A 27191-nucleotide genomic window follows, 5' to 3' on the forward strand; every position below is an offset into this window, starting at 1 on the left:
TTTATTTTCTGATGAGTTACATACAATATGTAATGCTTTTTTTTATGTAAAAAATTTAGTAATGGCCACTTAGAGGGCTTTTGCGATGGTCGAAAACGAAATTAGTGAATTAATTGATGAGGAAATAGATTTAAATGAGGAGGAATTGGTAAATTAATAGATGATGTTGAATCAAATGGCTTGGAAAATTCTGCCAAAGATTTTGATTGTGATGAATCCATTAAAGAATTCATTTTAAAGAAATTAACAGAAAGATTGGACTTGGCAAGAAAGTTAGGAAGTTATTTTATAGATAATGATTTCTCAGTGGAGAAAAAATCTGAAAAATTCACGAGACAATTAGATATTTGTTCAGCTCCATATTATGAACTTAAAAAAAATTGCAGTAAGCAATGTCTTATTACTGACTTCTTGATAACTAAACAAGCCAAAGTATGAAAGGAGAATTATACAAATGATGTCCAAGAGATTTCAAGTGATGACGACATCCGGCCACTTGTGAATAAAGAACATTTATCCTCTTTTAGTTTTAAAGACAGTGATGAAGATTAAAATATGCACTTCATTTTATTTTGCATAGAACATTTCTGCATTATATGTGCAATGAAGTTTAAGTACAATTTGTAATTTTTATAAGTTTATACTATGTATTTGTTTGACAGTTTATGTTTTCTTAACTTACATGAATTACCTTAAGTAAATAAAAATATATTTTTGTTGGATATGTCATTGTTGTTTATATAATTTTTAAAAAAATTATATCAGAAGATAACCCTACTTTTTCTATGCTATCTGAGTCTTGCATAATACGATTTATATAACGCGACATTTCTATAGAATCTAACATCTGCATTATACTAAGGTTACCCATACACAAAAACTATATTTACAGCTAAGTGAGTGAAGTTATAAACTTGAAACTCATCACATGACTGATAGATGGATGTGAGATGATCGTGTTCCTCTTAGCATTGCTCTTCCTGCAACAGATTGAGCACTGTGGGTACATTCACTGTACTTCTTGATCCCATCTTGTACACAAATAACTGGATGGTATTATTAAAATATCATTCAGTTGTCTATTAACCATCTGGCTAATCTTTTGCCCATTATTTCTTGTAAAACCAGATTGTGATATGTTACTAATCTGTCAAACAACTTCATATTCAATTTTCACTTTTTCATAAAATGTCGCAGAGTGATAAAACAGTGAATCCATGCTGAAACGAGCATGACTTGTTATTTTTCCTATAACAACTGTGTTTTGAATATGACAATGATGTGCATCAAACAACCTCCTAATTATCATTCCTCACTCCTCTAACTGTGTACACAAACTTGTCATATGAGACTCTGTCAAATGATTTTTACAAAGTCCAAACATAACATTGTATATACAGGGTGTTCGGGATAAATTTGACAGTTTCGTAAGGAAAAAGAAAATCTTCTTTGTATCTATTAAATTTAATGAATTGACAAAAAAACATTACAGGCAGAGTTAATTACAATACTATCAACAAGATTTACTCAAAATAACCACCATTAGCATCGATCACAGCTTCAATTCTGCTTCGGAACCTCGAACAAGCTGATGCTACAGTCTCCCTGGGAAGGGCCGCAAAAACTGTTTTAATTTTATCCATTAACTGGGCTTTTGTATTACTGGAAGTGCGATTGGTGTCTTTTTCAACTGCGCCCCATACAAAATAATCCATGGGGTTAAGGTCTGGGGAGTTTGGAGGCCAAACATTTGGACTGGTGAAGTCCTAGAAATTTTCAGACAACCATTTTTGACTTTTCCCAGAGGTGTGGCAAGGGGCCGAATCCTGCTGCCATACATACGGCCTACCATTGGCTACCCTTGTTATCCAGGGCTTGACTACAGTTAGCAACTCCACGAACAAAGCCCCGAATTCCAATGCCAGGGTTCTTCAACACCTGTTCCTGCAGATTTGCGAGGAATTCTGCTGTACGAACGCAATCAGATCGTCTGCTAGGGATCTTTCTTCTTGCTACATCCTCGTAGTCACCATTGCAAGTCTCTAGTTCATGCCTGATTGTTTTTACTGTATTCAGGGAGCATTGGGCAGCAGTCGTAATATCCTTATTTTGATGGCGGGCACGAATCATCATGATACAAGTTATTCTCTTCCATGATTCAGGTGGGTTCCAGCTATCCATCCTTTCTGACATCTTGTATGTGAATGAAGAAGGGTCCAAACTTTTAAATGAAGAGAAGTGTGTGTTAATACATGTAACTTACGGAAAAATATAATTAATTATAAATATGTCAAATTTATCCCGAACACCCTGTATATATGTTCCCTTATCCAGCAGGTCTGTCTCTTTAAAATGCAAGCAATACCTGCATGGAGGAAGAATATTTTCTGTGTCAGATAATGTCTAGTTCTCAAAACCCATCAAGTTCTTTTTCTCACAACCCATCTCTCCATGTTAAGTTGAATATGTAGCTTTCTGATAATAGTAGAGGGATTGTAATCAGTGACACTAGATTTCTGGTATCAAGTCATTTGCAAGGTTCTGAAAATGGTTCACCTCTGATCACTTATTAGGATTTTAATATTTCTTATTTATGAACTTAAATTGTACATATTTGATCTAATGTATTAAAATTAAGAACTTTTATTGCTAAAAGACCATAAGATATAATGATAAAATATACAAAGAGACAGCAAGTTTTACTAGCCACTGTCTAGCATTTTCAAGGCTGTACTGGTGTGAAAACAAATGCATCAAGTTACATGAAAAATATACACTTTAGTAACTGCTAGGCCGTTACATTTGATAATTCGTGTTTGATGGCGTGCATGCGTTCGAATGCTTCAGTCAGAATCTGATACATGACCACCTGTTGTGTAGTTTTTTTGCATATTGTAGTTCTGTTAAACTGAGAGAAATGATGAGATTTTTCCATATGTCTTTAAGAATAATACCTTGATTTCTATTTAAATTATTGCCTGTGCGTAGCACCACAGCTGCTTCTTTGAAAGTTCTATGTCTGTAGTCATTCTCGATGTAAGGCATAGAACTGTTTTTCCAATCTATAACGTGATTTGATGTTGAGAAATGATGAGCTAAACCAGATGTGATGATTTATTGTGATTGACATCCCCCACATGTTCTTTCTGTCTTATTTCAAAACTTCTAGAAGTCTGACGTGTGGCCTTTCTTACATTGGTCAGACTTCTAGAAGTTTTGAAATAAGACGGAAGGAACATGTGGGGGATGTCAATCACAATAGAATCATCACATCTGGTTTAGCTCATCATTTATCAACATCAAATCACGTTATAGATTGGAAAAACAGTTCTATGCCTTACATCGAGAATGACTACAGACACAGAACTTTCAAAGACGCAGCTGTGGTACTACGCACAGGCAATAATTTAAATAGAAATCAAGGTATTATTCTTAAAGACATATGGAAAAATCTCATCATTTCTTTCAGTTTAACATAACTACAATTTGCAAAAAACTACACAACACGTGGCCATGTACCGGATTCTGACTGAAGCATTCGAATGCATGCACACCATCAAACATGAATTATCAAATGTAATGACCTAGCAGTTACTAAAGTGTATGTTTTTCATGTAACTTGATGCATTTGTTTTCACACCAGTACAGCCTTGAAAATGCTAGACAGTGTCTAGTGAAACTTGCTGGCTCTTTGTATATTTTACCATTATATCTTATGGTCTTTTAGCAATAAAAGTTCTTAATTTCTTATTTCATTTTAACTTAATTCAATTTTTTAGTAATAACATTGATTTCAAAATTTTAAGTGTATGGTTTTTTCCTCATTAATTAAGAGAAAAATTATTATTATTAGTATCATCATCGTCATCATCTGAAGCCTCCAGGTAGTCGAGGATGGATTGAAGAGGCTATACATCACCCACATCAGCTATCATTCCTTCTCTTAAACTCATTCACACTAGATTCACTCACCACTTCAAGAGGCAAACTGTTCCACTCACTCGTTATTCTGAGAAAAAAAAAAACTAGCTTGTATTCCTTTTTTAACTGTGGACAAACAACTTCCATGAATGCCTCCACTTCCATATTACAAGAATTTTCATCAGATGATATCCTATAATGTCCATTCAGAAATTTATACCCTTCTGCCATATCACTCCCTCTCTCCTGTTAACCAGAGGTTATAATCCACATTATCATTTACATTGCACATTAACATTACAGCCATTATCATTTGCTTATATTTCCAGGCTGCTCAAGCCATTCTGTACATGCTGGATATCATTAACATTCCTGATTGTCCTGCCTACCTTTGCATCATAGGCAAACAATCTCCTGTAAATTTCTTTCCAATGTCATTAATGTATAGATTAAACAACAATCTCCTATAAATTTCTTTCTGATGTCATTAATGTATAGATTAAACAACAATCTCCTATAAATTTCTTTCTGATGTCATTAATGTATAGATTAAACAACAATGTTCCAAGAACTCATATCTGGATTGCATCCCAGATCACTTTAAATCTGGCAGATTCATACCCACCATATATCACTTTTTGATACCTGCCTGTCAACCATTCAATTGTAGAAGTCAAGAGTTTATATTTCAAACCCATTTTTTCCAATTTATGCAACAGCCTTTCACATAGTATTCCATTATGATTGTCTGTGGGAAAACTAGTGGTGGAAGTCGGCAGTAGATGGCATTGAGGTAGTTGTGGTCAGTTGGATAATTAGTGAATGAGTGGTGGAGGCAGTTGTAAAGCAGGTGCCCTCCCCTGATGAGTCTTTGAACTCCCTGGAGGTGTCAAATAATAATAATAATAATAATAAAGAAAATGGAATCCAATTTAGTACTGATTTATTGATTTCTTCATCTACTATTACAGCTACACCATGTCAATGTTTGTTCTCATCATTCCCAGAGTAATACATTGTTGTATTATCTTGTTGACACTTTCCAGATCCTGGCCATCTTGTCTCGCAAATTCCCAAAATCCAGATGCCCAGCCTCTTCATTTCTCTTGTGGCATTTCTTAATTTGCCAGCTTCATACAGAGTTCTGACATTCCAAGTTGCAATTTTAAAAGTGGACACCATTTTGAGCCCGGAGATTCTTCGCACCCCTGTCCCATTTAAGGGATGCCGGGAACTTGGGGCCAATTGTAAGGGTTTGCTCGCCATGGTGGTTGTTCTGGAGATAAGGTAGAGCAGCAAGCTTCAACCTTGTGTCAGTACTGACAATGCTGCTTCCCACTGTCAGGGGCAGTGACCCCAGCAGGTACTTATTTAATGGCGGCACTACTCGCCATGTCACCGAGTTGTCATTGGGCTTTGTGAGGTTTTAAGTGAGACAGAGTTGCCACTTCTGCTACCCCCACGCCCTGATAGCTCTGTTACAACTTAAGAGAAACCCCGTTAACATAAATATCATCCAAGCTTATGCACCCACAGCTGACAAAAGTGAAGAAGATGTTGAAGAGTTTTATGAACACCTAAAAGAGATTAAAAACCTAACAAAGAAACATGATATAAACATAGTGATGGGTGACTTCAATGCAAAAGTAGGAAGAGGGGGTGATGTAGAAATTGTTGGCAAACATGGCTTAGGCACCAGAAATGACAGAGGAGATCGTCTAGTCCAGTTCTGTCAGGAAGAAGATCTAACAATAGCAAATACCTGGTTTAAACTTCCACCCAGAAGACTGTACACTTGGAAATCGCCTCAAGATAACCAACATAACATTGGCCGAAATCAAATTGATTATATACTGATAAATAAAAGATTCCACAGTAGTATAAAGAGTGCAAAGACTTATCCTGGAGCAGATATCTCATCAGACCACAATCCCATAGTTAGCACAGATTTGGATAAAATATGTAACAGAACTTTTCAATGATGCTAGACAGAAGCCTATAAATATAAAAGATAACATTCAAGGACCAGCAATCATGAAATGCGAAATAGAGAATGCTATACGAACAAGTAAAACAGGAAAAGCCAGTGGACCAGATGGTGTGCAAACAGAATTTTTAAAATTAATAGAACCAGATAACATCAAATTTCTTGAAAAACTATTTAATAAAATATATGAAAGTGATGAATTTCCATCAGATTGGCTCAAATCTACATTTATCACTATCCCAAAGAAACCCAAAGCGAATTCCTGTGATGACTTCAGACTTATTAGTCTAATGAGCCAAACATTAAAAATATTTTTGAAAGTAATTCAGAATCGCATTCATAGAAAAAGTGAAGAAACTCTAAGTGAAACACAATTCGGCTCTTGGAATGGTTTTGGTACTAGAGAAGCCCTTTTCTGTACCCAAATATTGATACAAAAATGCATAGAAAAACAGAAATCTGTCTTTATGTGTTTCATAGATTTTGAAAAAGCATTCGAAAAAGTCAGACACACTAAATAGAAGTCCTTCAACAAACAAGGCTAGATGAACAAGACATAAGACTAATAACAAATCTGTATTGGAATCAGTCAGCTACCGTTCAATTAGACAACATTACCACCAGTGATATTAACATCAAAAGAGGAGTGAGACAAGGATGTGTGCTCTCACCACTCCTGTTCAACATATATGCAGAGGTAATCTTTAAAAAAGCATTGGAAGAATGTCCAGAGGGAATCACAATAAATGGAAAGATTGTTAACAACCTATGATATGCACATGACACTGTGCTAATTGCAGATAACATTATGGATCTCCAAAAACTCATTGACAGAGTATACATAGAAAGCCAAAGAATGGGAATAAATATAAACATCAACAAGACAAAATACATGATCATCAGCAAACATCCAGCCTCATCAATGAAACTGACACTCAATGGGAAAAATATTGATCAAGTGTCAAGATATAAATATCTTGGTTGTTGGCTTAATGAACGGTGGGATCCAGAAATAGATATAAAGACAAGGATTGAAGTTGCACGGCATTCCTTCATGAAAATGAGAACACTATTCTGCAATAAAGACCTAAATATGGAAGTCAGATGCTGAATGCTGAAATGTTACGTGTGGTCTATTCTGCTCTATGGAGTTGAAACATGGACATTGAAGGTGACAACCATCAAGAAAATCGAAGCCTTTGAGATGTGGCTATACAGAAGAATGCTAAAGATATCATGGACAGAAAAAATTACCAATGAAGAGGTTTTAAAATCCATTGGCAAAGCTAAACATCTTGTACAAATAATCAAGAAACGAAAAACATCATATCTTGGCCACATCAGGAGAAACAGCAAATACCAACTTCTACAAACTATTTTGGTAGGAAGAATTGATGGCAAAGGAACTAGAGGAAGAAAAAGAATATCATGGTTTGACAATATCAAGACATGGACAGGAAGGAGCAGTGCACAACTGCTCAGAGTAGCACAAGACCGCAGTTTGTTCGCCAAGATGGTCACTGACGTTCGATAGAAGATAGCACAATAATAATAATAATAATAATAATAATAATAATAATAATTAAATGCTTTAGCAAAATTCAATGGCATCATAGTGTATCCATTCCCTTTATCCAGCTCAACTATAACAACATTGCCATAAAATATGGGCAAATTGCTAAACCATGCCCTTCCATGCCACTAAACCATGCCCTAAACCATGCCACTCTCAACCAATGCTGAGAGTATAGCTTGTCTGTCAACCCATTTCTGTACATGTAAGTTCTTATCATCCTCTCCACAATCTTCACCACCACTCCAGAGATACTGATAGGTTGTTAAGTTAGACATATTTTATAAACCACCCTTGTACAATGGAACTATCATACATTCTCTCCATTCCTGTGGTATCTTTCCTGAGCTGAGATTCATATTATTATTATTATTATTATTATTATTATTATTACGGGTATCTCTATGGAGTCAGTAGACTCATTGTGGGAGACCCAAACAAACAAAACAATATCTGTCATATCTTTTCTTGAATTCATTTACAGACGAAGAGCTCACAACTAAGTCAGGCAATGAATTCCACTCGTTCACCACCCTCCAGGCAAAAAACCTTGTTCTGACACCTTTGTTAACCACACTCTTCTTTAATTTCCAGAGATGACCTCTTGTTCTTCCATCACTATCACACAGTTGAAACATTTCCCGTGCATTAATCTTATAAAAACCTTTTAGTAATTTAAATGTTTCTATCATATCCCTTCTTCTCTGCTTATCAACCAATCTCTGCAATCCACAAACTCTCAATCTATCAATGTAGGGGGCATTTTTTATATCACTCACCAACTTGGTCACTCTTCTCTGAACCCTCTCCACAGCCTCCTCATCTCCAAGGAATCCAGGTGACCAGACCTGAGCACAGTAATCCAAATGTGGAAGTATCAATGCTTTATAAAGGGGAATAATAACCTCTTTATCTCTGGATGTCAGTGTGTTCCTCAACAACCAAGTAATCCTATGTGCAATCTTGGACACCTTAGCAATGTGTCCTCTGAACTTCATCTCCCTATCTACCAACACCCCTAAGTCCCTAGCCTCATCAATCTCTTGGAGTACCTTTCCATCAATGTAGTACACAGCTGGAAATGTTTTAATCCCAAAATGCATGACTTTACACTTTTCCACATTGAACTGATATCCATTATCTTTTGCCCATTTTACCAGCTTATTTAAATCATCCTGCAAACTTTCAACATCAGCTTGATTTTTTATTGCACTACACAACTTTGCATCATCAGCAAACAACTGAATATCTCCCTTTAAGCCATTTCCTATATCATTTATATACAAATTAAACAACATTTGCCCAAGCACAGAGCCCTGAGGCACACCACTGGTCACCTGCCTCAATGTTTAGCCAGTTCAGTTGAACACTCCTTTAGCATACACACTGAATTTCATCTGTCTCTATGCAACAGCTCTTTAATCTAATTCTTATGTACCTCTATCTCTTTAGCCAATGTAGTAGTGGCACTCTGCACTATGTTATGTACACCTGGTTGATACATCGTAGCAAAATGAGCACTCATTAACTGAACAGTTTCATCAGCTTCTGACACATGAGTATTATCTGCATTTAGTAAAGTTATTCTTCCACATTCACTCTTTCTTTATTTCACTTCCAGCATAAAAATGGTAAAAGTAAAAAATAAACATAAAAAATGAAGGTATAAAATTCTTTTAGATTGCCTTTGGCCTGCATACCCAATTTCTTTTCTGTTCCAATTTATCTTTCCACACCATACTTGTAACTCTTTTGGCTTGCACTTTATATATTTCATAATTCCTCTCACTCTTGTACTCACGATATTCCTTCCACAATCTTTTTTTTGTGGATCTCTTGTTTAACCCCCCAACTGGCTATGACGTCTATAGACATCCAGCTAAATCTGGATATGATTCTGTAACACCCGTTGAATAATATGGATAACAAGTGCAATTTGGTCTCACTATTTCATCCACCTTGACTGGTAGGGATGTTAATAAGGTTGCACATCCATTTCACTCCCAACCTATTTATTCTTCGAACACTATGGATACATACAGATACCATCTCATTTAAGCACTTTTTCAAAGATTCTCATACATTGCTATTATCTTTTCCATTCAGTAACTAATTCCATGAGAACAAAGATAGCATTCCCTCAAGTTTATCATAATTTCTAGCTTTGTAGTTCAGCATGCAACCTATCCTAATTGGAACATCTATATAATTTGCTACTTCCCAGGAAAGTACTACATGATCACTGCAACTAACTGATGGTAAAATACTCATATTCTTAACTGAATCCTCTGGGTGCTGTGATCAAATATAGCACTATTTTATTCATGTTCTTTCTTTCACATGCTGCTTAAGAAAGTTGTCTTGCAGCAATTCAATAAATTCTCATTCATTCTTATCATGAGATTTCTCTTCTAATAATTCAGAGTAATTTCTTTCCTGTTCATTTGTTTGGATTTCTTGATGTGAGATAAACAGTCAATCCTTTCCAAGATCTGAATAAAATTAATGAAATTAATATGTCTTAATAAAATTAACATAACAGTAGAATGAAATTTTGTGAATTGTCAATATTTAAATTATTATATATTTACTAAATAAAATAAGTGATAACTTTTAATTTTATTTTTTTTCAGGTATCTTGAATCTAAGAGAAGAGTTTTCCCAAGATTTTTCTTTATATCTGATCCTGCTCTGCTTGAAATCCTTGGCCAAGCTAGTGATTCACACTCAATTCAGGTATTAAAAATAAGAAACATTTTCCAAATTAAGCATTTTGACATAGAATGAGGAGAGAAACTGAAAGAGAGAGAGAGAGATAGTGCACTACTTTATTTGCAGATTTTCTGTCAACTGCAATTTAGTAATCACTAAGCAACAAGTGGTTTAGAGCAACTGATCTTCAATACAAAGGCCTGAAAGAGAAGATGGAGAAAGAAAGCAGGAGAGTAAGGATAGAATAATGTAGTTAGTTCTGTGACAGCAAGAATGCATGGTGAGAGGGTAATGAAGTCATGTTTCTACACTTCAGAGATTACCGATGCTAGCAAGACTGTTGCAATTTATAGAACAAAAGTGAAAGAGTTGATTTTTTTTTTTTTTTCCAGTTTCTGGTGATTTGGCAGGTAACAATATGGAATCAAAGAAGATCTGAAAAAAATTATTGGAAAAAAAAAAAGATGCAGGGTTGCTTGAAGGTCGCAAGCTAGATAACTGGGAAGGGACTTCCACATAGCGTTTAAAGAAATATGGGAGAACTGACTGGTCTTCTGACATAGTGTACCCCATTAGTAAGTAACTATCTGGATAATGAACAAACCAAGGATGGACTGTCAATTTTGGACTAATTGTACCAAATTGTAATCCTATTAGCTTAATCGAAATCAAAATGATGGTATAGCATACTAGATTTTCTTTTTCTGGCTGAGCCTTTGCTTGGTTAAACAAGTTCCTTGCTTCTTTCATCAGAGAAGTAAGGTAAATACTGAAAAAAGCATGAAATCACCATCACCAGAATTCAAGATTGAACACATAATGTAAAAATCATCAGTGGAAAATAAGTCGAACTGGCTAAGAAATTTCAAAAGTACCATGTCGATATAATTGATTATTCTTCTATGAATTGTAGAATCATGAGTGAACATAGCCATAGATTTGAGATCTTCTAAAAATGGTGTTTTTAATTAGTGTATAATGTGGCTTTTTATTGCAAATTCTGCTGCATTTTTTCAGTTTGGATATAAGTGTCCTTCAGTAGTGTTCTTGTTGGAGTTTTTTGTTGTTTATATTTTGTTTTGCTTCTTGTTTATTCTTACTGCTTCTGAAAATGGCGTCCATAAAGAAATGCATGAAAAGCTTCAGTGTGAATATCGAGCTGTGCCTTGGATTTTTTATAGTTTATCCATAGGGAAAATCGCTATATGTATGCACTAAAAAACGTGAAAGATTTGTGGACTGTTTGGGTAAATGAAAAGAAGGAAAGTGCCTTGATAGATTAGAGTGATTAGAAATAGCAGCTATAGTCGGGACCATAGTAGAAGAGCTAGTGCTAGAGTTAGTGAAAATGGAAAGTGAAATGAAACATCTGGAAGAGGATATAAAACATAAGAAAAGATTGGCTGATGAGAATGAAAAGGAGGAAGTTAGTGTTACAAAGAGTTAAAGGATAGTTGTATATCATTGTATGGGGACTTGATCATCAAAGGTGTGATGACTAATATAGTGCACAAAACGTGCCTTCTTGGTGGAACAATGAAACAAATAACTGATGCATTACAGAAAAAGAAAGACTTGATGTCAAAAATAGTGATAGTCATGGGCACAAGTTACTTAGTTGGAGAAAAAAATACTGTTGATAGAGACTTGGAGGAATCTGTTGTGGCAGGTAAAGAATAATAGTGTTGTTGGAAAAGCCATTAGTGTGTTGCCCAGATATGACAACAGTGAATTGAGATGAAGAGAAGAGATAATGCCTAGTAAGATGGCTGAGTTCTATAAGGCAAAATGGGGACAGTAATTTGTAAAATCTATAGGGTGAATTTGAAGGAATGTTGAAATGGGTTAATGCAGCTGGATTGCATTTGAATGAATTTGGTGTTGGGCATTTAGAAAATCTATTGTTTTCTGAGAGGGCACAGAGTCAACATAGGAAGATGAATATGAGAATGTAGCTGCAACAGCAGAAAGTGATGGCATGCATAAAGGTTATGGATGTGACAGGTAGGAATGGAAATCAGAGTCAGGAGCATGGAAATATGATTTATTAGACTGAAGAGAGAGGTGTGGTATAGCTATGTTGGTGCTGTTGGAACGGCCTCAAAGACACAGAGATTGTTGTGTTTGTACACAAATATAAGGAGTATTGTCTTTAAACTGTTACATTTTTTCTTGCATTATATTTCTATAGTTGAGATTACCTCTCAGAGCAGTCAACTTGACTTTGATGGCTTTTAAAACTTTGTTGCACACTTTTCTTTATTAATCATATTAAATTTTATATTAATCAAAACTAAATAATGATCACTTCCAATTTCAGATTTTCTGTATCCTCTTGTATCCTGAACTGGCATAAAGATATTGCCTGAATAATATCATTTGCAAACTTTTCTTATTCCTTTTGTCTTCTTCTTCTTCTTATCTTCTTATTATTATTATTAACAGCATACATCCATGTTCCTCATCACAGCAGGTATCAGGCAGTGCATTTCACTCACCAACCATTCTCCATGCGAAGAACCTGCTCTTCGTGCCCCAGGGATGTCCCATGTCTTTTCCATTCTCCAATTCTATGAAAAATTGCTTTTAAATGTTTGAAAATCTAGTCAACATAGGCTGACTAGATTTTCAAAACAAAAAAAAGGAGACATTTTGAATTTTTTCATCAATTAAAAAAGGGACAAGAACGGGATACTTCTGGTACACTCTACATCTTCTTCTGGTTCCCATCTGCCATACGGCCGGGGGAGGGTAGCTATATGCTACCATTCTAGGGAGAGATGATTATGAGCAAGGTGGTTTCCTATTGCCTTCCTTGCCGTAAGTATTTATGACTGTAACCTGTGTGTTCACAGGGCCGGTTTGCCTGCTTGCCGGATGAAAAACCCCAGATAAACTGGCGGAAAAAACCCTGCTGCCCACACCCAAGACCGGCTAACTTGGCTATGGCTGAGGAAGATCCTTAAGCTCCTCACGTCGTGGACGGGAATCGAACCTAGGACACTCCTTCCCCAGGCATATGGTTGCGAAGCGCAAAGCCACTAGGCTAACCGCACGGACACACTCTACATAAAAATAGAATAACATATAATTATAATTACAGTACACAGGACTGAAGTGTGCATTATAATTTTGGAGTATCAGCATTATGATTATTATTATATTTATATGAAGACATTATTTCCTCCAAAAGTGTTGGTTCTTTCACGATGCATTCATAAAATTCAATACATGAAATGTCAAAGTGTGTCTTAATCACAATTATTGCCTTCACAGTCTTGGTGTTGAAACAGTTCTTTTCATCAGACCACAAAGAACTCACAAGAGAAAAAGTTCTCTCTTCAGCTGCATTTCTTCCTGGGATTGCCATAAGAAACTCAACAACTGGCAGTATGTTTTTGTAGTGGATGTTTTTTCTTGGAGCACCTTAAACATGTCACACCACTTTTTGTCCACTTCAGTGTTTGTGTCCTTCCATCCTTCCATCTTGGATTTCACAATTATTTATGTGGCTGACTTCATCAAATAATTCATCTTCATCAATAATATTGAATATTTTGCTGTCAGCATCACTGATTGCTTTTAGGCTGCTTGCAACTTCACCCCAAGTTAGTGTAGTTTGCAACTTAATCCAGTGAAATACTTTCAGTGGCTGGAAACGTTAAGTCCATTTGCTTAAATTTTCAAGGAAAGTATAATAAAATAAATTTATGGTGCATAAAAATTAATTTTCATTAAAGACACCCTCTACTTTGAATTCTGAAATAATTGATGACATTTTAAATGTTTGAAAGTTCTCAGCTTTCCTATTTGTAATTTTCTGTGTGAGCAAATCCAGTTCTTCTTGCACTTCAGTTGCTGAAATATTTTCCTTTCTATTTTCGTTATTGTTGCTGAGAATATTTTCAGCTGCCTTTGCATGAAATGTAGCCAAAATATTGATTGTTGGTTACTGAAAAATGATTTCAACAATTTAGGACATTTATCTTGTGATAAAAAGTAAGATCTGAGTCCATCATAGCATGCATGTTTTCGATCTCAAGATATCATGTTGCCAGCAGACATTATCCTTTTCATATTCGAACATACAAGAATGAATTCATGCCACGAATTCAAAAAAGGAACAAAATGGGAATAAAGTTAATAAATAATGTTAATATTTATTTAATAGTTAATAAATTTATAAATTTAATAAATAAATAAAATAAATTTAATAGTTAATAGTTAATAAATAATAATGTACAGTATGTACTATATTGTTGGCATGAATCACCACTGTTGAACCCTCCAGTAATCCGAACTGTGGTTTGAAAGAAAAAAAAAGGTTTTATTATGTATTATTATATTTTGTGTACTATTATTTTTATTTAATAATTATTAATTTAACCATTATTGTTTATTTTATTATTATTACAGTACAGTATTTTTTTTTCATACTGTCGATTGTACGGTTACACTGTTGACATATTTTGATTTATCGTGTGTTCACGTTTGCTTTTTTATACTGTACAGTACGTACTATATTATTGGCATGAATCACCGCTGTCGAGAGTCATGGATAAAACTGTGGCCTTCTAGAATTTACGAAGATAACTACGGTGATACACAAAAAGCGGAAATTAAAACCGTGCATAATTTGGTTAAAAATATAAATCCAAATGTTGAAATTTCACAAACGGAATGGATTACAGGTAGAAACCGAAAGTGAATTCGAAATCAAATCAGATGCTGAAATTATAAATATGACGCTACAGAATGAATTAGAAGACGATGATGACAATAAAGAACACAAAGGGGAAAAAAAGTAAAACATGGAGAGACAGTTGACAGTTTTAATGTGTGTATAGAATGGGCTAAGTTGAATGATATGCCATTCCACAAAATTTTATTGGTAATGCAGCTCCGAGAAGAAGCATTTGAAAACAGTTTAGCTTCCAAGAAGCAAAAGAAAACCAGTGACTTTTTTACAAAGAAATCAAAAACTTTTTTTTGGTGTCATTTTGTGAATATTTTTTATTTTTTTTGTTTTGTGTACAAGAAAGTGATATTTTTTACGTAAATTAAGTTATGTACTGAACTATGCAATTTTATTAAATCAGAATCCTCGACATTACAGGTACACACAAACTAAATTTTTTTTATAAAATAAACGTGTACTGTATCATTTTTTAATTTTTATATTACAGTAGATTAGCATTTTTTCTATCAGTTACTTCATTTATTTACATAATTAAATTGATGTCCCATTAGAATCTGATTATTTTTGTCATAAACACTAGTTATTGTTGTCTCCTGGGAGAAAATTCGCTACTCCGAACGATCACGGTTTTTATTAGTTCGGATTAGCGAGATACCACTGTATATATTATATATATATATATATGTAGTGGGGTGGTCTGAATATACTGAATAAGGACTCATGGACCAACAGGAACATAAAGGGCAATCATCTTGATTGTAAGGAAAGTGGCACCCCCATGGTCCCCTAGCTGAATCTATCCTCTTCTTCCTCTACTTTGAGGAAGATCCACTCACTTTAATATTTCCTATAAGGCCTTATCAGCCAACTCTTCTTATTTTATGACCCTTATGCTATTAGAGTGCTCGAGGGCCATGGGATCTTTCCATTTCTGGCATTATATCTATGTCCCCTCTATAAACCTGTACAATAATTCTACACTATCCTACTATAATCTCCTCTTTCCCCTTCAAAATACCCTATTCCTCCTATGGGTTTAAATATGGAAGAAGGCTAGTTCAGAAGGCTTAGGATAACAGCCCTATGGCAGGCTAGTCACCTGACATGGAGAACATTGTTCTACTTTTAAGCCAACAGAAAAAGGTAATCGGAATGTAAAAATTAATGAAAGACAGAATTCAGGACTGGATGGATAGGAATATTATACTCTGTAAGAGATAACATGGTTTTATGCTAGCCTTAGTAATTTGATTACTTTTTATAATCAGTGGAGTGAGATAAATGAAATGGCTACTGAGTGATATTGCTAGAATTACATCTTTATGTGATGGAACTATCTTCATTCCCTTTGAACCCTGTTAGATTTGAGACTTTGATTAAACAATTTTGTCAGAGGCACTGCCAGTTATCTTTCTCATTCTTGTAGCACATGAACCTACATGTCATCCATTCTCATTGCTGTACTCACATTGAATTCTTCAATATGCTGAACACTTCCAGTTCATCTACCTCTAATCTCACATCAATAAATGCAAAGTCTCTATCTAGACCCTTGCAAAGAGAGTGCTTAGTGGCCCAACTGCTTCTTCTTCTTCTGTGTTTGTGATATCCATGGTTTAGAAATAATTTAGAGCACTGAAGGGACATCGGTTATAGGCTCTAGCATATACATGAGTTTGTAGTTTCTTTGTATGTAACAATAATAATAGATTAGGGAAACTGTATTGGATAACGTTGGCTAATTGGTAGAGCCTTTGCTACTAATGGTTAAGCAAGCTTGAGCACAGATAGCAGTTGGAAGGGATCCATTCGATGCTGTTCGCAAACTCTCCCTCGATGAGTCTTTGGACTCCCTGGTGGTGTCACAAAATAATAATAATAATAATAATAATAATAATAATAATATTTGCAATATTATAACTAGGTGCAAATGGTTACTTACTTTTGAGTAAGGTTTAATTACAAATATCATGAGTGAAAGTTGTTAAGGATTGAAATGAGTTGAACTGCAATAATTGCCATCTCATATCATGGTAACAGTGGGGGGGGGGGACTGTACTTCACAACGGATGTAAAGATGTACTCCTCAAAAGTAACCCCCTCCCTTGACTGTGTAATATATATATATATATGCTGATGAAATGCACCAAAAACTTAACTACTATAATACTTGAATTAATGTTTTACAAAATTTAGTAAATACTGTGGGGAAGAAGTGTCCTAGGTTCTATTCCCATCGGAGATGTGAAGAGCTGAAGGATCTTCCTCAGCCATAGCCAAGTTAACCTGTCTTGGGCGTGGACAGTAAGGTTTTTCTCTCCAGTTTATCTGCTGTGGGTTTTCATCCCACAAAGCAGGCAAACCGGTCTTGAGAACTCAGCAACACTGCTGACATAGGATACCCCGTAGCATAGGGCTGACCACATTATCCTGTGAATGTTTGAGGTTCGATGATTAATAAATCTTCGACACTGCAAGGTAAAAGAGGGTGAAAGGAAAATGAGATGAGATGAGTAAATACTGTAACAACAGTATCACAGATATACGTAATTACAAATATATGTGTATGACACAGTCAAAGGGTTCTCTTGAGGATTACGTCTTTACAATCATTGTGATTTATCTTTACAGTAAGAACTGTAATCTCATACTTTATTTGTTTCAAAAATTAAATTTTGGATATCAAAATTCACAATATTTTCTTAATTGGATAATATTCTTCTGAGATACTAAAAATTTATAACATTATAGATTTGTGTGATTGATTGTATTGTAAATGACTGCTTTCAACTTTGTCATTATAATCACATTATTAGGCACATCTCTCAGGAGTGTTTGAAAATGTCAATGAAGTAAAATTTGATGAAGATGAATATGATCTAATTTTAGCTGTAATTTCAAGAGAAAAAGAAGAAGTGCGGGTATGCAAAAACAGATTTATTCCTTTCTATAAAAATAAAAAAGAAACATTCTTAATTTACATTTTTTCTAAACAAAAGCAAATTTTTAAAATTATACTTGTCTTTTTGTGTGCTGTTTCACATTTTCAATTTTACATATTCTTCTTCTGCAGCTTTTCCCTAGGATCGCTGTTTGTGGTGAGTCTCCTCCGCAGCCTCCTGTCTTGATCTGTAACCACATCCAAGTTCTTCATCCTCAAGTCCTCCTCCGTCATCTCCCTCCATTTCTTCTTTGGTTGCCACACTTCCTCCACTCCTGCACATTCATCTGCATGACCTTTCTTCCCACATACTCTTCCTTCCTTCTCATCACACAAGACCAAACCATCTCAACCTTGCCTCCTGTATATTTACTCCAAAGTTCATAACTTTCATCGTACCCCTTACATAGTCATTTCTCATATGATCCTTTCTGGTCACACTGCACATCCACCTAAGCATTCTCATCTCTGTTACCTCCATCCTGCTAATGTTATTTTTCCTGAGGATCACAGTTTCCATAGCATACATTATAGCTGGTCTCACTACTGTCCTGTAGATTTTGCCTTTTAGATAGATCGGCACCCTCTTATCACATAGCACTCTAGTCATCTCTCTCCAGTTCCTACATCCTGCATCTCATTTCCTTCTCAGCCTTTATCATCCTCTTTCATTGTTGAGCCTAAGTATCTAAAGTCACTGACCTTTCTAATGACATTTCCTTCCAGCTCCAGATCTGTCTCCTGGCTGCCATCCACTTTGCAATACATATACTCCGTCTTACTTCTACTCAGTCTCATACTTTTCTCTTCCAGTACTTTCCTCCAACTTTCCAGTTTAGCTGCCGCTTCTTCTCTTGATTCTGCACACAGCATGATGTCATCTGCATACAACATAGTCCAAGGCATGTCTTCTCTCACCTCCTCCATCACAATATTAAACAAGAATGGACTTAATGCTGACCCTTGAAGAAAGTCAACTGTCACTGTAAAACTTTCTGTCTCTCCCAGGCTGGTCCAAACCCTTGTCTTCACATTTCTGTTCATCTCCTGCACCAACCTGACATGTTTCACTGGTACCTTATTCTCCTTCAGACACCTCCAGACTTCTTGCCTTGGCACTCTATCACACGCTTTCTCCAGATCAATAAATACCAGATGTAGCTCCCGTTGCTTCACTTGAAACTTTTCCATCATCTGTCATAACCCAAAGATAGTATCTGTTGTCGATCGACCAGGCATGAAGCCAAATTGCTCCTTTGCCATCTCCACCTCTTTCCTCAGTCTTCCATCAAGAACCCTCTGTAGGATTTTCATTGTATGAGACATCAACTTTATTCCTCTGTAATTCTTACAGTCTTGGGCATCCCTTTATTCTTGTAGATGGGGACAAGAGTACTTTCCCTCCATTCCTCAGGTATATTTTCCTGTTGGCAAACTTTTATTAACAGGTCCCACAGCAGGTCATTTCCCTCTTCCCCCAGTACCCTTCATGTCTCCACTGGGATCCTGTCAGGGCCCACCGATTTTCCAGTCTTCATCCTCTTTATGGCTTCCTTCACTTCCACTCTACTAATGTTCTGTACCATCCTCCTCATAAGGATCCCATTTTCTCTGTGAGTCCTTGAATTTTCTTCATTCAAAAGTCCTTCAAAGTATATTCTCCATCTGTTTCTTATATCCACATCCCTCCTTAATACCCTTCCTCCAGAGTCTTTGATCTGCCTCACATGTACGATGTCCTTTGATGCCTTATTTCTACATTTTGCCAATCGATAAATCTTTCTCTGTCCTTCTTTTGTTTCTAATTGATCATAAGGTCTTGATATGCCATGGCCTTCACCTGTGCAACAACTCTCTTGGCTTCTCGCTTTTTCTCTCTGTACTCCTCTCTGTCCACTTCCACTCTTGACTTGTCCCACTTCTGCTTTGCCTTCCTCTTAGCCATCGCTGCTTCTTGTATATTATTATTCCACCACCAACCCTCCTTCTGCTCTCTAATCTTTCCAGATGTTTCGCCAAGCACCTCAATTGCACAGCTTAGAATTACTTTTGAATTATGTCTCCACCAATCTTGTACATTTTCTAGTCCATCTGAAATCCTCTCTAACACCTTCTCCCTAAAACAGTCCTATGGCTTCCAAAGGTTCTTATCATTGACTTTATATTTTAAGGTCTTAGCACAGCAGCCCATGTTGCTGCACCGCTTGATCTGTTTGGATTACCTTACAATTTGTTACTGCCTTAAGATGTTTTCTTCTAGTCAAAATGTATATAATCTGTGAACTATTGTTACCACTTCTAAATGTTATCAAATGCTCTTCCCTCTTACAGAAAAAGGAGTTCACAATTCCCAGATCAAACACTACTGCAAAGTCCAAAATGCTCTCTCCTTCCTGGTTCATCATTTCCACTCCATGGCCACCATGTACCCTGTTGCAGTCCTTATTCTGTTTCTCTATGTGTCCATTCAAGTCTCCCCCCCCCTCCAACAATCACATCTCGTTTTCTTCCAGTTCCCTCATTCCTTCATTCAGCACATTCTAGAATTCATCTTTCTCTTCTGCTGTACAGCCAACTTGTGGGGCGTATACACATAAGACAACTAGTTTCTCTTCTCCAAGACCCAGTTTCAATCACATGATCCTGTCATTCCTCCTACCCACTTCCAGTACTTCGCTCCTCATTCTGCCACACACCACAATTCCAACACCATTTCTTCCCTCTTTATTCTCTCCAGAGTAGAACAATTTATACCTGTCTCCTGGTTCCTTTGCCTTTTCCCCCTTCCAGCTTGTCTCCTGCATGCATAAAATGTCCAACTTCCTCATCATGTCTGGCACTTCTCTTCCCCTTCCAGTCATGCTTCCAACATTCAATGTTCCACTCGCAACACTCTCCACTTACTGGGCTCGCTTCTTTAACCGCACCCGCTCTTGATGTGATAGCCTTCGTCCACTTTTTGCAGCTGTAGGGCAGTGTGGCTGCGCATCGCTTAAGGGGTATCACTTTGTAACACTTAGCCTTTGTATCACTTTCTTTTCAACTCATTTGACCATAGCTAGAGCTAGCAGTGAAGTTTTATGAATGGATGCCCTTCCTGACGTCAACCCTCACCATTTATCCGGGCTTGGGACCAGCACCTATTGGGGCTAGCTTGCCCCTCTCTGGTGGCTGCAATAGGCGAAATGACATAGCAAGATAGGAAAGATTCATCCCTAGCCCTCTAATACTCTAATAGCATTGGGGTAAGGAGCTAGAAGAGAAGAAAGGAGCAAAGAAAGAAGGGGAGAGAACCAGTCCACAGATAATATAACAGATGTATATTACATGAAGTAAGGCATGGTCCAGCATCAGTTTTTCCTTTTTTGTGGAATGAAAACCTAAGTTTCATGGTGGATAAACACTGCCACCTCTGTGTGAGATCAACTCAGCATGAAATAGGAATGAGACAAGATAATAGAGTGAAAAATATAAACAATGATTCCAGAGTTGCTTGGAGTATAGGAATTCCATTATAAGAAATATGGTAAATAAGAAGGTATTTCTATGAGGAAAGAAAAACAAGGTGATTAAGATGGTATTAGCAATAACATTTGAATGATAAGAATGATAATATTAGCATGGATATACAAAGATTCATGCAAAGAGTGAAATTTAATAAAAAAAATATGGAAATGTAATTGTTGTGCACATGAATTGAATCGGAGAAGAATTGAAGGTAAAGATTGAAGAGAGAGTTGGAATGGATGTAAATGGTTAGTCAATCAAGGTTGAGAATGCAGGAATGGTTGTTGGATTGACAGATAAATCAGCTAAACAATAGTGAGGAGTAAGAGTATAGGTATGCAAGATATGGAAACAAGGAGCTGATTGAAGAGGGGCATACATGCTTTAGAGAGAATGAAATATGAAAATTTTATATGAGAATATGAATATGAAAATTGAAAATGAGCGTGTGCATAAGTTAAATTGGAAATAGCACCTGTAATCTATGGCAATCAGAAGATGAAACATTTAATAATTTGTAACAAGTTACTTATTACATCTTCATATGTAAAAAAATATTTATTTTAAATTAATAGATTTCTCTAATAAATATTTAATCTATTAGAGAAAAAAAAACAACACACACACACACACACACACACACACACACACACATATATATATGTGTGTGTGTGTGTGTAGGAAATATATATTATATATATTTCCTATTTAGGAAATAGGATATATATAGGAAATAGGAAAACAAGATGGAAATGGAGGTTAAGGTGGAAAACAAGAGATATGGCTTAAGATGTGGAAAATAGTCATATACATATTTGCTATTGTGTAGAGGCAGTAGCAAAGGGAGTATTTGAATATCGAAGGAAAAAAATATGGTGCACATGTCATTTGTCATATTATATCATTCATATCCCCTCTCCTTCTTCTATTCACAAGCTCTGCAAGTTGCATTCTCTCAATCTATCCTCATATTTGACATTCTCTAAACCTGACACTGAGTAGCAAATCTTCTCTGAACCCTCACCAATACATCCTTATCCCTTTGGAAACCAGAGGTAACCAAACCAGTACACAGTAAACTACCTAGTCTAACCATAAATATTGTCACAAGGATAAATTGTAGATGACAAGAAATTATATTCTTGGTTTCATCTTTTATCCAAGTAAGCAACAAAGTTTGTACATGAAGTAACTTCATGACTGGGCTACTTGAGATATATAGAGACTAATGACTTCACATCAATTGCCTTAGTATCCCATAATGCAAAGCACATATCCTTTTTGGTGTGTGTAATGCTATGCAGTATAGGAAGGGTCACTAACTAGACTAGTTTCTACCTTTATTGAGGTCTCATCAGTGGGTGCTAGACCAGAGGGAATACCAAGGTTGAAGTAAATCAGAAGTCACATTTCCATATACAAGTAGTTAAACAGTGTCATACCTTATTACTAAAATACTCTGGAGAGAGATTTATAGTATAACCAACTGAAAAAACTGTCTCAAATCCAGAGTATTTTAGCAATAAGGTGTGATGACACATTTTGCTTGTTTATGAAAATGTCACTTCTGCATTACTTCAACCTTGGTATCACTTCTGGGTCTGGCTCCCACTGATGAGACCTCAGTAAAGGTTGAAACCAGTCTGGGTAGTGGCCCCTTCCCTTAGTGCATTGCGTTATGCGATACTAAGACAATTGATGTGAAGTCATTTGCCTCTATATGCAAATAGCCCAGTCGTGAAGTTACTTTATGCACAACCAAGAATATAATTTCTTGGCATTTTTAATTTATAGTATATGTTCTATATGTTCACTGGACATTCACAGATGCCGTATGGTCACTCCGATGCTGAGTGATATGCCACACCAGGCCTTTCCATGTAGTCCTGTTGTTTGCTTTTCTGGAGATTTCAACTCTCTGAAGATTATTTGCTCTACACACACCATCCATCCATCTCATTGATGGTCTATCCCTTCCTCTTTTTCCAGGAACTTTACCTTCTGTTACTGTTCTGAGAAGTGTTCCTTCCAACCTATCAATGTGTCCAACATATTTTAACTTTCTTTTGTTAATATCCTTAAGCAGTCTTAAAGTTCTACTGATCTTTTCTAACACCCATTCATTTGTACACCTTTCAGTATACGATATCCTCAACTGCCTTCTGTAGCATCACATCGGAAAAGCAGATATCCTTTTCTTATCTGACTTCTTTAGCCCTTTAACTGCTGAGAACGTATTATTACGACTCGGAAATACATGTCTGCTTTTCTGAGCTTGTATATGTATGGTTGGCATGCCTCCCATATTCAGATAATTTTCTAGTATGGAAAGAATTGTCGTAAGATATTCAAACTTCACGGGTAGGTTCCTCCATCTATTGCCAACCAATTGAAGTTTATTTGACTTGGGTTTCTGTCCTTGTATGACATCTAAAGAGAAAAATTTGAACTGGTGCAACTAATTATATGCAGCACGATGCATAAACCACGTGACAGCGGGGATTTCAGAGATGTCACAATATGGCGTCTACCAGTAAAGATCCACTTTATCTTACTGATGATCAAATTGATGAATTGTTAACAACAACAAATGAATCGGGAGAAGAATTGTCCGAGTTAAGTGAATTGTGTACTTCAGATGAAGAAGATCCTGGTGATGCAAGTGTTACAAGCAAGCAAGATAGTGACAAAAGTCTCAATGCAAACATGCGTACCGAAGATGTATTGTTCAAGTGGTGTGATGATGCATTTACTCCAAGTGTACACGAATTTGATAGCAGTAATTCAGGAATAATCACAGATAATATCACTGATAATTCTTCAGCTTTAGATATTTTTGAACACTTTTTACCATAGAACTAATGGCAACAATAGCTGATGAAACAAACAAGTTTCATACCTTCACCACAAATAATAGACCATCTACACCATCTTCATGACTAAGTCGTGAAGATAAGCAATGGAAAAACACCACCCCTCAAGTTACATTTTTCCAGCTATTACAAAAAACTATTTTTTCACCTTCTGGATATGACCATACTCTAAATTCCCACTTTCTCTATAATCTAAAATTTGGAAAAAACACAAACTTAGCAGAATACCAACTCATGCTTATCAGGGAAATGATTCAAAAGTACCATATCCCCTGAACAACAGGGAGATTGAAATGACATCCATCACCTGGAGATCAACTACTGTGTCTCAAAGAAAGGCATTTCCCTTCTCTTGTACCTTCTACTGAGAAGAAGAAGAATGCAGCTCGAGTTTGTTATGTCTGTTCCAATACCACTCTTGAGTAGAAGAAGCGTCGTGTGAGCCAGTATATGTGCACCAAATGTGACGTTGGACTCTGTGTACAGTCCTGTTTTGAAAAATATCATTCCATGCTAAATTTTTAGGATTTTCATACTCTGGCACTTGGTAATACCCAGTGGTAGGCTTAGTAATAATTATGTTGTAAATAATAGTGTTCTTTATATATTTTGATTAATTTCTGCATAAATTAATGTGTGTAGTTTGCATAATCAAATGGACACCTCTTGATTATGCAAATTTTATAAAACACTATTATTGTCATTTTTGTGAGTGAACAAGTGTCTATCAAGAATGTCTGATGTTGTCCAGACTTTTAAATTAAAATTAAATCAGTTCAAATTCTTACTGAAGAATTTTAATTGATTTTATTTATAAATTTTTTGCAAAATTAATTCAGCACATGGAATAATATCAGTAGTTAAAGGGTTAGGTTCCAAGTCTCACATCCGTAAGTCGCTGTTGGAAAAACAACTGCATCCAAAATCTTCAACTTTGTTCCCATAGAGATAGATCCATCCTTCCAGATTTTAGACAAGTCTTTGACTGTTGTTTTAGCCATTCCTAATCTTTTTCTGACATCTTCTGAACAGCAATTCTTCACATTAATAATGGATCCCAGGTACTCAAACTTGCTGACTTCCTCAATTCTTTCTCCATTAAGATACACTTGTTTCTCAAGAGTTTCTCTGTTTGTTTTTCCTTTGAGAACCATAATCTGTATCTTGTTGGATTTAGTTGAAGTCCTCTGTTATTACTGATCTTGTTAATTATGTCAAGAATTTATCCTAGTTCTTCAATGTTATTACAAAGGAGTATTGTATCATCAGCATACCTCAGATTACTAATCAATCCACCTCCTATCCTAATTCCTGTCTTAAGCTTATCCAATGCTTCTCGCATGATGTCCTCCATATATATAAAAAAAGTGAGAAGAAAGTAAACATCCTTGCCTTACTCCTTTTCCAACCTGAAGCCAATTAGTCAATCCAACACCTGTTCTTACTGTGGCTTCATGCTCCCTGTACAAGTTTGCTATCAACCAGATAGTGTGTTGAGGAAAACCCATTCTTTTCATTACTTCCCATAGTTTCACATGCTGAACACAATCAAAAGCTTTAGAGTAGTCTAAGATACACATTACCCGAGGAAGTCTAAATTCTTTATATTTTTCTATAATTTGTCTAAGGCAAAGGATCTGATCTCAGGTGCCCTTACCTTTCCTAAAACCTGCTTGTTCCTTGGCCTCAGTCCTATTTAGCATGATCTTCAATAAAATTTTGCTTGCATGAGATACTAAACTAATAGTTCTATAGCTGTTGCATGCTTTCATATCTCCTTTCTTATATAGTGGTAAAAACAGACTTCTTCCAGTCTCTAGGCCATGATTCTGGCTTCTCCATATTTTCTTTATCCACTCTACTATACAGTTCCTCATAGTATTCTTTCCATCATTTCCATTTCTTCTGTTAGTAATGCTCCATTCCTGTCTGTGATGACATTCAAATTTTGATTTTAGTCATGAACTAAATAAAACATCCTTTTATAATTGAGCATCCTCATCTGAAACTCTGTCTCTTCATATTTATTAGTATAGAACTTTTCCTTGTCCAGCTTGATGGCTCTTCTGACTTCTCTATGTAATCTCTTATATTCTTCAGTCCCTGTGTCACTTTGTTTTTCCAACTGCCTTCTTTTGATTAGTTCCCATGTTGAATCTGATATCCATGGGTCTCTTGGTCTTCTTATTGGGCTGAGATACATCTTGGCTGTATCCCTCATTAACACCTTGATTCCTTTCCAAAGCATTTCTGGTGAGTTCTCCTCATTTGTGTCCAGAAAATCATCCAACCGAGTTGATGTTTCTTCTGTGAATCCACTAAGAATTTCTCTAACATCCAATCTAGTAGAATGTGCCTGACTTGGAAGTTTTCGGAGTCTTAGTCTTACTTTGGCTCTTACTAGCTGATGTCTGTACCACAATCTGCTCCAGGATTAGTGTGCATATCAGAGATGCTTGTCCTCCACCACTGGAGAGCCAGGATGTAATCAATCTGGTGCCTTGACCACTCAATGTTAGATATCGAAGTATAGATCCATCATGAGTATTTCTGGAAGCAGGTATTGATAATAACTAATCTGTTTGCATGAGCAAATTCCAACTTTCACCACGGATGTTGCGTTCACCTACACCAAACATGCCACACTCCGGCCTGACTCTGATACTCTTTCCCACTTTTATTAAATTTAAGTCCCCTAAGATGTAAAACATGTCTCTCCTTGGTAGGCAGTCCAAAATAGTTTGTAAGTTTTCATAGAATTCCTCACTCTCTTCTTCAGATTTATCCATGTGGGATGCATAAACTACCACGATTGATACATTGGTAGGCTGAGCCTTAAGTCTAATAGAAAATATCCTATCATTAATGGGGTTATAATCAAGAAGGCTTCTTGCATTAGCTGTCTTTAGTATCACAGCTACTCCATGAAGTTTTGAGTCACCACCTGAGTAAATACCTAGCTTACCAGCCTGTATTTT

The 27191-nt window shown here is 36.1% G+C and overlaps 1 protein-coding gene across 1 annotated transcript in view; it reads left to right on the top strand.

Annotated features, from left to right (window-relative positions):
* LOC150095635 (dynein axonemal heavy chain 8-like) overlaps window positions 1–27191 on the top strand; it is a 2108518-nt gene that overhangs the window by 671678 nt on the left and 1409649 nt on the right. The window contains exons 30-31 of the mRNA XM_090409931.1: window positions 10115–10217; window positions 17709–17813. Of these exons, the coding sequence (XP_090266057.1) occupies window positions 10115–10217; window positions 17709–17813 (208 nt within the window). The remainder of the gene's footprint in view (window positions 1–10114; window positions 10218–17708; window positions 17814–27191) is intronic.

The sequence above is a fragment of the Typopeltis vanoorti genome, chromosome 20, assembly GCF_054136105.1.
Source record: "Typopeltis vanoorti isolate ZY-2024b chromosome 20, IOZ_Tvanoo_1.0, whole genome shotgun sequence".
NCBI lineage: Eukaryota > Metazoa > Arthropoda > Arachnida > Uropygi > Thelyphonidae > Typopeltis > Typopeltis vanoorti.